The sequence below is a fragment of the Salmo trutta genome, chromosome 25 (assembly GCF_901001165.1).
Source record: "Salmo trutta chromosome 25, fSalTru1.1, whole genome shotgun sequence".
Classification (NCBI taxonomy): domain Eukaryota; kingdom Metazoa; phylum Chordata; class Actinopteri; order Salmoniformes; family Salmonidae; genus Salmo; species Salmo trutta.
Genome location: NC_042981.1, coordinates 3,683,360 through 3,699,142, shown reverse-complemented (window position 1 = coordinate 3,699,142; position 15,783 = coordinate 3,683,360). Strand labels below are relative to the sequence as shown.

General features: G+C 42.8%; 1 long non-coding RNA gene and 1 gene segment (V, D, J or C); both read right to left on the bottom strand.

Moving 5' to 3' along the window:
- Positions 1 to 268: 268 nt before the first annotated feature.
- LOC115161757 (T cell receptor beta variable 7-2-like) lies at positions 269 to 11,478 on the bottom strand. The segment is given in 2 exon segments: positions 269 to 639; positions 11,199 to 11,478. Coding segments are annotated over 2 exon segments (420 nt in total).
- LOC115161862 (uncharacterized) lies at positions 7,119 to 7,547 on the bottom strand. Its single transcript, XR_003869437.1, has 2 exons — positions 7,270 to 7,547; positions 7,119 to 7,168 (listed from the first exon to the last, which is right to left on the bottom strand). It is a non-coding gene; the product is annotated as an uncharacterized LOC115161862 (long non-coding RNA).
- Positions 11,479 to 15,783: the final 4,305 nt, after the last annotated feature.

The following is a 15,783-nucleotide window of genomic DNA, read 5'->3' as shown; positions in this document are numbered from 1 at the left end:
ATGATGATGAGGATGTGACATGAGTGTCTCCTGGATGAATCTCTGAGGTGAAAGGAGATTGACTGTAGTAGTATCATGTTTCCTTCAGGGTGGTGGATAGTGACAGTGTTAGAGGGAGTGTCAGGAAGCCTGTACTGTAAAGCTTGCTCATAGGACCTCACTGTGAACATGACTGATTACATGATCATGACAATGAAACCATCAGACATTAGAAGAACTAGAGTTAGAGGTCCCCCTACAGTATGTGATGAGACCATCTCTTTACATATTATATTACATCCTGTTGAAATACTGGGGTTTTTGTACAGCTGTAGTTGTCTGTATCACTGTGTTCACTCACAGCACAGAAGTACATGCCGCTGTCTCCTGCCTCCAACTTCTTCACTGTGAAAGATCCACTCTCAGCTACAGTCTTCTTGGCTGAGAATTTGTCTTCACTGAAATCCCCTGAATACTCAGGTTTGGAATTGGGAATAGTGAAGGCTACCTGCTTCATTCCCTCTCCTGGAAGCTGTCTGTACCAGTACATCCGGAAGTAGCTAGAATCCTTAGTGTGACTGCAGTTCATCAGAGCATCCCTGTCTTTCAGTTCCCAGAGTATGGTGGGTATCTGAGTGACTTCACTCCCCTCAACAAGACCTGTAAGGATACAGTGAGAATGAAATCAATAGAGTTAGGTACAGTTAGACCTGAATACATCAAGACTCAGGTGAAGTGAACATATGCTTGGAAATATCAATATCTATAACTAGAGAAGACCGTCATGGTAAATAATAATTTTGTTCTTAACTTTCCTGGTTAAATAAATGAAACATTATGAAACTGTACCTGCAGCACAGAGCAGTGAGACAGTAACAGTGAAGAGAAATGTGAACATGTTTGATCACGTTATATGTGAGAGTGCTGGAAAGAGTCTGGTATCAATGTATATAAAACAAGAGGAGTCTCACATAGATGAATAGATGACAATCAGTAGACCACGGCAGGTTCCACCATATTCAACATGTCAGTGAAGTGGGAGGGACTGATGATCTGAATACATCATGCTAATTAGTGGTTCAGACTGTAGAGACACTCACATTATTAAAGTTAGAGGTCCCCCTACAGTCCATGATGAAACCATCAGCTCTTTACATATTATATTCTATTATATAGTTCCACATATTTATTTAGACTGTGAAACTTAATGCAATACAAAATAAACTGAAGGACAAAACAACAAACTGTGACGCAGAGGAGAAACAAACACTACTCACAAAATATAATCAACCACAAAAACAGGCGGGACAAACATCAGCTTAAATATGACCTCCAATTAGAGACAACGATGACCAGCTGCCTCTAATTGGAGATCATATCAAACAAAACCAAAATAGAAATACAAAACTAGAACCTGAACATAGAAATACAAAACATAGATAAACACCCCCTGTCACACCCTGACCTACTTACTCTACCATAGAAAATAACAACTTATTACGGTCAGGACGTGACAAAAGTATTGATTCAGGGGTGTTGATTCTTATGTAAATGAGAAATTTCTGTATTTCATTTTCAATGCATTTGCAAACATTTCTAAAAACATGTTTTCTCTTTGTCTTTAAGGGGTAATGTGTATAGATGGGTGAACAAATATATATATTTAGTCCATTTTGAATTCTTGTTCTAAAACAACAAAATGTGGTCGAAGTCAAGGGGTATAAATAATTTCTGAAGGGACTGTAGCTTTAACAATCGGTGCTATGGCATACATAACCATACCATCTGCATACAGATTAATATGTAGGGATTTAATACAAAGACCAATATTATTTATATGAATAGTAAAGAGAACTGGTCCCAATACTGAGCCCTGTGGTACACCTAATATCGAGGAAACTAGAATCAACACCATCAGAACGCACACATTGTGTCCTGTCTGTCAGAAAGCTCTTAACCATTTGCAAGACTTATTGTCCAGGCCCATTTTAGACAGTTTTTGAATGAGTAGGGAATGGTCAATGGTGTTGAATGCCTTGGAAAGGTCTAGAAATATGGCAGCACAATGATTTTTATGATCTATGCAATTGAAAACATCATCTAAAACAAGCATAACAGCTGAAACAGCGTTGCCAAAGACATTAGAGAAAGGAGATAGGAATCCCATTGATGTACAAAACGCCCCACCCAGCAGACTATTGACCAATCGCGTTCATGTTGTCATGCTGCATCACGCAATCATCACGCAATCCCTTCTCAAAGTCAGGATATGAGTCAAGAAACTTTCCTATTTTCCTCGAAAGTATGTAATGTCACGATTCCAAAGCTACACAATATTAGAGATATCAAGTTTATTATCTGTAATGTTGTACTTCTTGTTGATGAAATCCATGCTTATGTATACCCCATCATGGTAGATATCCCAGCTATCCCAGTGGATCTGGGCCGATTCCAGCCAAGAGTCAGACTTGGCCGACGTCATGTGGCCCGATTCTGGGCCGCCTTCTGTAGTATTACTTGTGGCGAGGATGCGGGGATTGAACTCGGGCAGATTCCGGTGTGAGTTATCTGGCCCAAATGTATTACTTGGGGCTCGGGCTGATGTGGTTACTCTCTGGCAGATGATTACACGGTCTGCTTTATATAATTAGCATTTCTCCATATTTTCTCACTGTTTCTGTTATCAAGAAATACAATTAATATTTAAATGAAATTCTTTAAGAGTCCTGTGTGGTATTTTAGTATTTTGATACTTTGTGCAATGCAATTGATAAGCATTAAGAACTTTGTGGATGGAGTCTCCTGAGTGGAGCAGCGGTCTAAGACACTGAATCGTAGTGCAAACTGCGTTGCTACAGATGCTGCTTCGAGACCCTTGACGGCCGCGACCGGGAGACCAATGAGGCAACGCACAATTGGCCCTGTGTCGTCTGTGTTAGGGGAGGGTTTAGCCGGCAGGGACGTCCTTGTCCCATCGCGCTACAGCGACACCTGTGGTGGGCCAGGCACATGAACCCTGACACGGTCACCAGGTGTATGGTGTTTCCTCAAGCACCGTTGTTTTTTTTGTGGATGGGTATAATGTGGATGACTTAATCGGGAAATTCTCTATACATTGATTTCAATTGGCATCAGGACGCATCTGAGTGGGAATTCTGGTAAGATGTGGGCAAACTTGGCTGAATTCCGGTAGAAAGATACGGCCAATGTATTTGAGCTGATTCCTCATTGCTTGCTGGGATATCAGAGCAGCTTAACTCTCTAGGTATTAGTTAGGTAGGAGGGGAGAGTGTGTTCCACCTGCTGATACCACAGTATGGTGTTGTAGCTGGGGAGAGTGTGTTCCACCTGCTGATACCACAGTATGGTGTTGTAGCTGGGGAGAGTGTGTGAACAGGACAGGACAGCAGTTTCTCCAGAACTCTGAAATACTGAAGATGGAGACTGAAGAACGCTGGAACAGAGGAGTTCACCTGTTACAGAAGAGGAGAGAGAGACCTGTTTGTTATAACTACTGTAGTCATTCAGGAAATATGTGGATTTATAGATGATTTTAGACAGTATCTAATCTGTGTTCAAGAATAATCAAGAGATTCACGTTCAGAGGTGAAAAATATCCAACAGTGAAAGATTCTTAGTTCAACACTGAGTCATGATGAACATTCAAAAGGACATGGATCTTCAACTCTCAGACTCCTTACTACACACCATAGTTTACTGTGGTACTGTGTCTGGTGAGTCCACATGGATTTGTTGAGCTGTAACTCCACCTACAGGAAAGACATGATATCATACCATACTGTATCATGGTCTCCTGTATATCAGAGGGAACCTCCCCTTTCTGTTAGACCAGCTGGTGAGTGTTTTGGCATTGAATCAGAGTCAGATACAGTGTGATGTTAATACAGGTGTGATTAGTCTACAGTACACCAGGGAGGAGGTTTTTGTAGAGCAGAGAGGGAGATCTGATGCACTGTGTAAACTAGCAGCACAGTAATACACAGCACTGCTATTTGGAGTTAGTTGATTGATGGTTAAGTTGCTGGTACCACCTGCACTAGCATCTCCTTCTATACCAAATCCAGCCTCAGGAAATCCAGTTTTCAATTGCATGTATCCTAAAAACACTAATTCTATGTAGTTGGATTGCTTGTACCAGAGGATGACATTATAGGTTGATATACTATGTGAACACTCCATCTTAGCCGACTCTCCCTGGTTCTTGTACAGGGATGCAGGACTCTGGTGAACCTGGTTACTGGGAGAAGAACCTGGAGAGAGAGAAAGAGAGAGAGAGAGAGAGACACAGAAAGCGAGAGATTGACAGAGAGAGAGAGTTAAAACATCAGATAAAGAAACATTTTCACCTGAAACATCAAAACAATAAAATTAGGATTTTAGTAGTTGATGAAATCAATGATCTGAATACCTGCAGCCCAGGCTGTGTAACCCATGGTGATGGAGATAAGAATTCTGATCATGTTGACTCACTGTTAAGGAGACAGATAGAATGAGACAGACAAACCACTCCACATGAATTAGAGGTGGCTCCTCATCAACTCATCTCAGTGATCTTATAGAGGGATGCTGCCTCCTTATGAGAACATCTAAACCATCAGAGACCTGAGATGAACCCTGCAGGAGGAGTCTATGTGGGACAGGAAGCAGGGTTTAGTAGAGCAGAGAGGGAGATCTGATGCACTGCTATCTGGAGTTATTGGTGGTTAAAGGAAATATTCACCCATTTTGAATGTGATATTATTTTTGTGGATCTCAGAGTGAGCTCTTATCAATGCCATGGGTCATTTCATGTTTTAATGTGTATCTTAGTTATTTGCAGTCAAGCAGTCAGACATTCGTCTGGTATGACGTAGTACTGTGATAAAGTGATAAAGAGTGGTCAACCTCCCGGACCGCTCAGTGGACCCTATGATCACTCGGCTACACAGCTGATGCCTCCAGGACTCTTCACTAACACGACTAGAAGCCACTACATCACTGGATTCCTGCCGTAAGCTCTGGAACTTTGCATCGGATCATCGCAGCTAGCTAGCTGCTACCGAGTGGCTATAGTGGCTATCGACCATGTCCCGAACCTAGCACCAGTTAGCCGTGAGCCAGGCGCATCTCCCGGCTAGCAAACAAAATTCCTACAACCACAATACCTCTTTCACCAATTGGCCTGGACCCTTTGTCGACACGAAGCCCCTCCGTTCCACCACGACTGGTCTGCTGACGTAACTCCATCCGCTGTGCCCCCAACTGACCTTTGCTGGACGTCGGAGCAGGTGCTTCTACTAGCCCCGGCCTGCTAACTTTAAACGCTGTGTCTCCCGCTTGCTAGGTAGTAACGACTACCCAGCGGCTTCCCTGTTTCATCTATTGCTGTTCACTGGACCCTGTGATCACTTGACTACATAGCTGATGCCTGCTGGATTGTTCATTAGTCACGGTTCTCCGTTTTGTTTATTTTTTGTTTATCTGTCGGCCCCAGCCCCAAACGCAGGCCCTGTGTGTAGTTAACTGACCCTCTCTGCCCATTCATCGCCATTTTACCTGTTGTTGTTGTCTTAGCTGATTAGCTGTTGTTGTCATACCCGTTGTTGTCTTAGCTAGCTCTCCCAATCAACACCTGTGATTGCTTTATGCCTCGCATTACATCTCTCTCAAATGTCAATATGCCTTGTATATTGTTGTTTAGGATAGTTATCATTTTTTTTGTTTACTGCGGAGCCCCTAGTCCCACTCAACATGCCTCTGATACCTAATTTGTCCCAACTAAGAGCCATCCGTAAGTCTCTACCACTCAGCCGTCCTCAGGTCTCTACCACTCAGCCGTCCTCAGGTCTCTACCACTCAGCCATCCTCAGGTCTCTACCACTCAGCCATCCTCAGGTCTCTACCAATCAGCCATCCTCAGGTCTCTACCACTCAGCCATCCTCAGGTCTCTACCACTCAGACATCCTCAGGTCTCTACCACTCAGCCATCCTCAGGTCTCTACCACTCAGCCATCCTCAGGTCTCTACCACTCAGCCATCCTCAGGTCTCTACCACTCAGCCATCCTCATGGTCTACACCTACACATACTGAGACAGAGGGGAATTGTTTCACTTGATCGGATGCTTTATCTGAGATTGATGTGTCTTTCTGTTGTGGTGCATCTTGGTAAAATAAATTATCAACATTTTAATATTATACTTGGACATGCAAGGAGGTACGGTAGGTCGGGCCAGGCCCCCTAGGGTCCTCCCATACCACCAGCCCTGGCATAGGCCCCCTAGGGCCCTCCCATACCACCAGCCCTGGCACAGGCCCCCTAGGGCCCTCCCATACCACCAGCCCTGGCACAGGCCCCCTAGGGCCCTCCCATACCACCAGCCCTGGCACAGGCCCCCTAGGGCCCTCCCATACCACCAGCCCTGGTCCTTGCCCCCTAGGGCCCTCCCATACCACCAGCCCTGGTCCTTGCCCCCTAGGGTCCTCCTATACCGACGGCCCTGGTCCAGCCCCCTAGGGCCCTCCCATACCACATGCCCACACACATTTAGAAAGCTTCTCAATCCCAATTTACATCCTATTCCCTATATAGGGCACAACTTTTGAGCAGGGCCCATAAAGTGCCACAATACAGCATCTTCTAAATGTGTGTTGAGAAACACTGCCTCCTGTTGGAGAACTGAGGAAGTGCACCTAAACCATCTAAACTAGCCACTTATAACAGTATCATTACCATCTGTTTGATATCAAATGGTTCATAGCAAAATGTTGTTGAAGTGGTTGAAGACAGGTGCAGGTGTTTAGAGCTGTAGTCAGTATTATATGAGAGGATCAGAGAAGGTTTTTGTAGAGGAGAGAGGGTATAGTGAAACACTGTGCTTTACTAGCAGCACAGAAATACACTGCACTGTCTTCAGCTTCTGTCAGTTTGGGAAAATGTAGATACGCCATTTTGTTAGCTGCAGCATCTCCACTGACATTAAAACGCCCTTTAAAGGAATCTTCCACCGTTGGACTGGTGAATCTCACATACCCAATGAGTTTCAGAGCATTGTTTTGGGCTGATTGTTGGTACCACAGTATCATGTCGTAATTTGGATCAGTGTGGCTGCAGGTGAGTTGAACTTTATCTTCAGGTCCTTTTAGTATTGCAGTAGGAGTCTGGTGAACTTTGTTTGTTTGTAACAGCCCTGTGGATGAAAACAGACAATATGAAATATACAGTATTACTCAGCATATTGACAGCAATATATTTTAGCAGTAAATCTATCTTTCATGAGGGATTTAGTACCTGTCACCCATAGTGGTAGAGTTGCTACATGTATGAGAAGCTTGATCATGTTGATGGTTCTGGAGAGAAGAGTCACATGGACAAGGAGAAAGGGTTTTCAGATAGTCAGAGATGTGATGTCATCTAGTGGGAGTGTCAAATGTATGTCAGCATCCCAAATGGCACCCTATTCCCTTTCTAGTGCACTACTTTAGACCAGAGCCCATAGGGGGGAGAGGAGAATAAGTCCATAGAGAAGGGGAGCTGAACTGAGCTGCCGGAGGGAAAGGAAATGACATCACTTTGACGTCAGATCTTGTGTTGATATTCAAGCAGATCCCTTGTTCACCTACAGGTCTCCTGTTCAACTTAAAGGTGTATTGTGGAACATAACGGTATCTACATCATTGAAAGGGTTTGTCTTTTTTAGTCTTTAGATTTGATCTGTGTTATAGATTCTGCAGTCATCACACTAGAAATAGGCTGTAATTTGAAGAAATACCTGAACTGTTTCTTCACGACATCATCAACCACATTATTTATTATAGAGGTTTGATATCAACTTCCTCCATGTGCTCAGACATCTACAGTGGTGGATAGCAGGTGTGCTGGGTGTTGATGAACACTGCAGTTATGGAGTAAAAGATCAGAAGGGGGTTTTGTAGAAGAGAGAAGGGTACAGTGGGGCAAAAAAGTATTTAGTCAGCCACCAATTGTGCAAGTTCTCCCACTTAAAAAGATGAGAGAGGCCTGTAATTTTCATCATAGGTACACGTCAACTATGACAGACAAAATGAGAAAAAACAATCCAGAAAATCACATTGTAGGATTTTTTATGAATTTATTTGCAAATTATGGTGGAAAATAAGTATTTGGTCACCTACAAACAAGCAAGATTTCTGGCTCTCACAGATCTGTAACTTCTTCTTTAAGAGGCTCCTCTGTACTCCACTCGTTACCTGTATTAATGGCACCTGTTTGAACTTGTTATCAGTATAAAAGACACCTGTCCACAACCTCAAACGGTCACACTCCAAACTCCACTATGGCCAAGACCAGAGAGCTGTCAAAGGACACCAGAAACAAAATTGTAGACCTGCACCAGGCTGGGAAGACTGAATCTGCAATAGGTAAGCAGCTTGGTTTGAAGAAATAAACTGTGGGAGCAATTATTAGGAAATGGAAGACATACAAGACCACTGATAATCTCCCTCGATCTGGGGCTCCACGCAAGATCTCACCCCGTGGGGTCAAAATGATCACAAGAACGGTGAGCAAAAATCCCAGAAGCACACGGGGGGACCTAGTGAATGACCTGCAGAGAGCTGGGACCAAAGTAACAAAGCCTACCATCAGTAACACACTACGCCGCCAGGGACTCAAATCATGCAGTGCCAGACGTGTCCCCCTGCTTAAGCCAGTACATGTCCAGGCCCGTCTGAAGTTTGCTAGAGAGCATTTGGATGATCTAGAAGAGGATTGGGAGAATGTCATATGGTCAGATGAAACCAAAATAGAACTTTTTGGTAAAAACTCAACTCGTCGTGTTTGGAGGACAAAGAATGCTGAGTTGCATCCAAAGAACACCATACCTACTGTGAAGCATGGGGGTGGAAACATCATGCTTTGGGGCTGTTTTTCTGCAAAGGGACCAGGACGACTGATCCATGTAAAGGAAAGAATGGGGCCATGTATCGTGAGATTTTGAGTGAAAACCTCCTTCCATCAGGAAGGGCATTGAAGATGAAACGTGACTGGGTCTTTCAGCATGACAATGATCCCAAACACACCGCCCGGGCAACGAAGGAGTGGCTTCGTAAGAAACATTTCAAGGTCCTGGAGTGGCCTAGCCAGTCTCCAGATCTCAACCCCATAGAAAATCTTTGGAGGGAGTTGAAAGTCCGTGTTGCCCAGCGACAGCCCCAAAACATCACTGCTCTAGAGGAGATCTGCATGTTGGAATGGGCCAAAATACCAGCAACAGTGTGTGAAAACCTTGTGAAGACTTACAGAAAATGTTTGACCTGTGTCATTGCCAACAAAGGGTATTTAACAAAGTAATGAGATAAACTTTTGTTATTGACCAAATACTTATTTTCCACCATAATTTGCAAATAAATTCATAAGAAATCCTACAATGTGATTTTATGGAGAAAAAAAATCTCCTTTTGTCTGTCATAGTTGAAGTGTACCTATGATGAAAATTACAGGCCTCTCTCATCTTTTTAAGTGGGAGAACTTGCACAATTGGTGGCTGACTAAATACTTTTTTGCCCCACTGTATCTACATCAATGTGTTGACTTCAGGTCAGAACAGTAATAAACTGCACTGACTTCAGGTCAGAACAGTAATACACTGCACTGACTTCAGGTCAGAACAGTAATAAACTGCACTGACTTCAGGACAGAACAGTAATCTACTGCACTGACTTCAGGTCAGAACAGTAATACATTGCACTGACTTCAGGTCAGAACAGTAATACACTGCACTGACTTCAGGTCAGAACAGTAATACACTGCACTGACTTCAGGTCAGAACAGTAATACATTGCACTGACTTCAGGTCAGAACAGTAATACACTGCACTGACTTCAGGTCAGAACAGTAATACACTGCACTGACTTCAGGTCAGAACAGTAATACGTTTCACTGACTTCAGGTCAGAACAGTAATACACTGCACTGACTTCAGGACAGAACAGTAATACACTGCACTGACTGCAGGACAGAACAGAAGCTGAGGAGATGCTTCTTTCGATCCATTTCCAAGGATTTCAAAGTGCTCTTTAAATGAACCTTCAACTGTCTGACTTTTATAATACACATATCCAATCAGTTTCAGACTAGTATCATCTATTGACTGCTGGTACTATAATATAGTATTGTATTAACTAGTAGTATGGCTGCATACCAGTATCACTGTACCATTGGGACTTCCAATAGTGCTGAGGGAACCTGGTGGACTTTACTGCAGAGAGAACGTCCTGTGAAGAAAACAATAAAATAATATTTAAAACAGAAAGAATCATTATTTAGACACGTCTGTTAGTTGCTAGTGTTTTCAGGATTTACATACATTCTACAGACATGTTATTATTAGCTGTTATCCTGAACAGTGAGAGTGTGAACGTGATGAAAGCTCTGGTCATGATGACTGACTCTCTACTGGATGGATGGATGAAGAGAGAGAGAGAGAGAGAGAGAGAGGGGGGGGGGGGGGGGGGAGACAGAGATAGAGTGGGGGAGTGGCGGGGAGAGAGAGAGAGGAGAGAGAGGAGTGTGTAAAGAGGGGGGGGGGGGCAGGCTAGAGGGGAAATATCTAGAGACATTAGAAGAACTAGAGTTAGAGGTCCCCCTACAGTATGTGATGAGACCATCTCTTTACATATTATATTACATCCTGTTGAAATACTGGGGTTTTTGTACAGCTGTACTTGTTGTCTGTAACACTGTGTTGGCTCACAGCACAGAAGTACATGCCACTGTCTCCTGTCTCCAACTTCTTCACTGTGAAAGATCCACTCTCAACTACAGTCTTCTTGGCTGAGAATTTGTCTTCATTGAAATCCCCTGAATACTCAGGTTTGGAACTGGAAGTAGTGTAAACTACCTGCTTCATTCCCTCTCCTGGAAGCTGTCTGTTCCAGTACATCTGGATGTAGCTTACATCCTTAGTGTGACTGCAGTTCATCTGAGCAACACTGTCTTTCAGTCCCCAGAGTATGGTGGGTATCTGAGTGACTTCACTCCCCTCAACAAGACCTGTAAGGATACAGTGAGAATGAAATCAATAGAGTTAGGTACAGTCAGACCTGAATACATCAAGACTCAGGTGAAGTGAACATGTGCTTCGAAACATCAATATCTATAACTAGAGAAGACCGTCATTGTAAATAAGAATTTTGTTCTTAACTTTCCTGGTTAAATAAATTAAACATAAAGAAACTGTACCTGCAGCACAGAGCAGTGAGACAGTAACAGTGAAGAGAAATGTGAACATGTTTGATCACGTTATATGTGAGAGTGCTGGAAAGAGTCTGGTATCAATGTATATAAAGCAAGAGGAGTGTCACATAGATGAATAGATGACAATCAGTAGACCACGGCAGGTTCCACCATATTCAACATGTCAGTGAAGTGGGAGGGACTGATGATCTGAATACATCATGCTAATTAGTAGTTCAGACTGTAGAGACATTCACATTATTAAAGTTAGAGGTCCCCCTACAGTCCATGATTAGACCATCAGCTCTTTACATATTATATTCTATCCTATAGAGCTCGCCAGCTTGTAGTCCTAAAACACGGCAATGAGTCAGCATTTTCTACCTCCGGTTCATTGACCATTGCTATGGGAGAAATGAAGGGGGAAAATAATGGGGTTTTGGGATATAAGGTCTGAAGTTAACACAGGCTTTGGAGATGTTATACGTTTTGTTCTGTGCAAAAACTTAAAACCTCTCTGGGCTAGGGTCTAGGTTCCTGAATTTATGCCTGACTGACGTGCCCAAAGTAATCTGCCTGTTTCTCAGGCCCAGAAGCCAGGATATGCATATAATTGGTAACCTTGAATAGAAAACACTTTGAAGTTCATAAAACTGTTAAAATAATGTCTGAGACTATAACAGAATTGATATGGCAGGCGAAAATCTGAAGAAAATCCGACCAGAAATTATTCCTTTGAGCTCCCAGGCTCTTATTATGTAAACCTATTGTTTCTACGCATGTCCGTCACCCAGATTGCAATTCCAATGGCTTCCACTATATGTCAATAGTCTTTTTCAAGGTTTCAGGATTCTTTTTTGAAAAACGAACAAGTATTTGGAGTTTTTCTTAGGTTACCACCTGAAGCAAATCAGTCTTTCGGCGTGCGAGGCAGATGGCGAACGCTTATGAATTTGCATTTCCTATTGAACATACTTCTTTCCGTGTGAAATATTATAGTTTATTTACATTTTAGAGTACCTGAGGATTAAATAGAAACATCGTTTGACTTGTTTCGACGTAATTTAGCGGTTGCTTTTTGGACTCCTTTGTCTGCCTGTTGAACGAGTGGATTACTGAAATCAATGGCACCAACTAAACTGACTTTTTGGGATATAAAGAAGGATTTTATTGAACAAAACGACCATTCATGTTGTAGCTGAGACCCTTGGGATTGCAAACAGAGGAATATCTTCAAAGGTAAGTGATTTATTTTATCGTTATTTGTGATTTTGTGACGCCTGTGCTGGTTAAAAAATATGTTGATGTAGGATGTAGGGCGCCATCCTCAGACAATCGCATGGTATGCTTTTGCAATAAATCTTTTTTGGAATCTGACAACGCAGTTAGATTAACAGTAAGTTAAGCTTTTAAATTATATAAGACACTTGTATGTCCATGAATGTTTAATATTATGAATATTTATTTGAATTGGGCACCCTCCAATTTCACCGGATGTTGTCGGCTTTGTCCCGCTAGCGGGACACCTAGCCCTAATCAACAATCGGTGCTATGGCATACATAACCATACCATCTGCATACAGATTAATATGAAGGGATTTAATACAAAGGCCAATATTATTTATATGAAGAGTAAAGAGAACTGGTCCCAATACTGAGCCTTGTGGTACACCTACTATCGAGGAAACTAGACTAAACACCATCAGAACGCACACATTGTGTCCTGTCTGTCAGAAAGCTCTTAAACATTTGCAAGACTTATTGTCCAGACTCATTTCAGATAGTTTTTGAATGAGTAAGGAATGTTCAATGGTGTTGAATGCCTTGGAAAGGTCTTGAAATATGGCAGCACAATGATTTTTATGATCTATGCAATTTAAATCATTATCTATAACAAGCATAACAGCTGAAACAGCGTTGCCAAAGACATTAGAGAAAGAAGATAGGAATCCCATTGGTGTTCAAAATGCCCCACCCAGCAGACTATCGACCAATCGAGTTCATGTTGTCATGTTGCGTCACGCGGTTGCTAAACTAACCATCACGCAATCCCTTCTCAAAGTCAGGATATGAGTCGAGAAACTTTTCTATTTTCCTTGAAAGTATGTAATGTCACGATTCCAAAGCTACAAAATATTAGAGATATCAAGTTTATTATCCGTAATGTTCTACTTCTTGTTGATGAAATCCATGCTTATGTATACCCCATCATGGTAGATATCCAAGCTATCCCAGTTGATCTGGGCCGATTCCAGCTGAGAGTCAGACTCGGCCGACATCATGTGGCCCGAGTCTGGGCCGCCTTCAGCAGTATTACTTGTGGCGAGGATGCGGGGATTGAACTCGGGCAGATTCCGGTGTGAGTTATCTGGCCCAAATGTACTACTTGGATCTCGGGCCAATGTGGCTACTCTCTGGCAGATGATTACACGGGCTGCTTTATATAATTAACATTTCATTATTTATTCTTCCATATTTAATCAATGTTTCTGTGATCAAAAAATACATTTAACATTTAAATGAAATTCTTTAAGAGTCCTGTGTAGTATTTCAGTATTTTGATACATTGTGCAAGGCAATTGATAAGCATTTAGAACTTTGTGGATGGAGCCTCCTGAGTGGAGCAGCGGTCTAAGACACTGCATTGTAGTGCAAACTGTGTTGCTACAGATGCTGCTTTGAGACCCGTGCCGGACGCCACCGGGAGACCCATAAGGCGAAGCACAATTGGCTCAGCGTCGTCTGAGTTAGGGGAGGGTTTGGCCGGCAGGGATGTCCTTGTCCCATCACGCTGTAGAGACTCCTGTGGCAGGCCAATTGCATGCAGGCTGACACGGTCAACAGGTGTATGGTGTTTACTCCGAGACAAAATGTTTTTATGTGGATGTGTATAATTTCTATGTGTCAAATGTGTAAAAGTCATATTTAAAATGAAGAAATCGTGTAATTTTGTACACATTTATTTACATTTGCATCGGGTCGCTTCTGTGGGGATTCTGGTTAGATTACGGCAAAGTAAGGCTGAATTCCGGTAAACGGACACGGCCCGATGTACTTGCGGTGATTCATCGTTGCTAGCTGGGATTTCAGAGCAGCTTCAATCTCTAGGTCTACCCCATCATGGTAGATATATCAGAGCAGCTTCAGTCTCTAGGTATACCCCATCATGGCAGATATATCAGAGCAGATTCAGTCTCTAGCTATACCCCATCATGGTAGATATATCAGAGCAGCTTCACCTGCTGATACCACAGTATGGTGTTGTAGCTGGGGAGAGTGTGTTCCACCTGCTGATACCACAGTATGGTGTTGTAGCTGTTGTAACATTCAAAAGGACATGGATCTTCAACTCACAGAGTCCTTACTACACACCATAGTTTACTGTGGTACTGTGTCTGGTGAGTCCACATGGATTTGTTGAGCTGTAACTCCACCTACAGGAAAGACATGATATCATACCATACTGTATCATGGTCTCCTGTATATCAGAGGGAACCTCCCCTTTCTGTTAGACCAGCTGGTGAGTGTTTTGGCATTGAATCAGAGTCAGATACAGTGTGATGTTAATACAGGTGTGATTAGTCTACAGTTCACCAGGGAGGAGGTTTTTGTAGAGCAGAGAGGGAGATCTGATGCACTGTGTAAACTAGCAGCACAGTAATACACAGCACTGCTATTTGGAGTTAGTTGATTGATGGTTAAGGTGCTGGTGCCACCTGCATTAGCATCTCCTTCTATATCAAATCCAGCCTCAGGATATCCAGTTTTCCCAACCATGTATCCTAAAAACACAAATTCTCTGTATTTGGATTGCTTGTACCAGAGGATGCGATCATAGCTTGATATACTATGTGAACACTCCATCTTATCCGACTCTCCCTGGTTCTTGTACAGGGCTGCAGGTTTCTGGTGAACCTGGTTACTGGGAGAAGAACCTGGAGAGAGAGACAGAGACAGAGAGAGAGAGAGAGAGACAGAGAGAGAGGTGAAACAACATATAAAGAAACATATTCACCTGAAACATAAAAAACAATCAAATGAGGATATTAGTAGTTGATGAAATCAATGCTCTGAATACCTGCAGCCCAGGCTGTGTAACCCATGGTGATGGAGATAAGAATTCTGATCATGTTGACTCACTGTTAAGGAGACAGAAAGAATGAGACAGACAAACCACTCCACATGAATTAGAGGTGGCTTCTCATCAACTCATCTCAGTGATCTTATAGAGGGATGCTGCCTCCTTATGAGAACATCTAAAACATCAGAGACCTGAGATGAACCCTGCAGGAGGAGTCTATGTGGGACAGGAAGCAGGGTTTAGTAGAGCAGAGAGGGAGATCTGATGCACTGCTATCTGGAGTTAGTTGATTGATGGTTAAAGGAAGTATTCACCCATTTTGAATGTTATATTATTTTTGTGGATCTCTGAGTGAGGTATTATTAATGCCATGGGTCATTTCATGTTTTAATGTGTATCTGAGTTATTTGCAGTCAAGCAGTCAGACATTCGTCTGGTATGACGTAGTACTGTGATAAAGTGATAAAGAGTGGTCCACCTCCCGGCCCTCTCAGTGGACCCTATGATCAC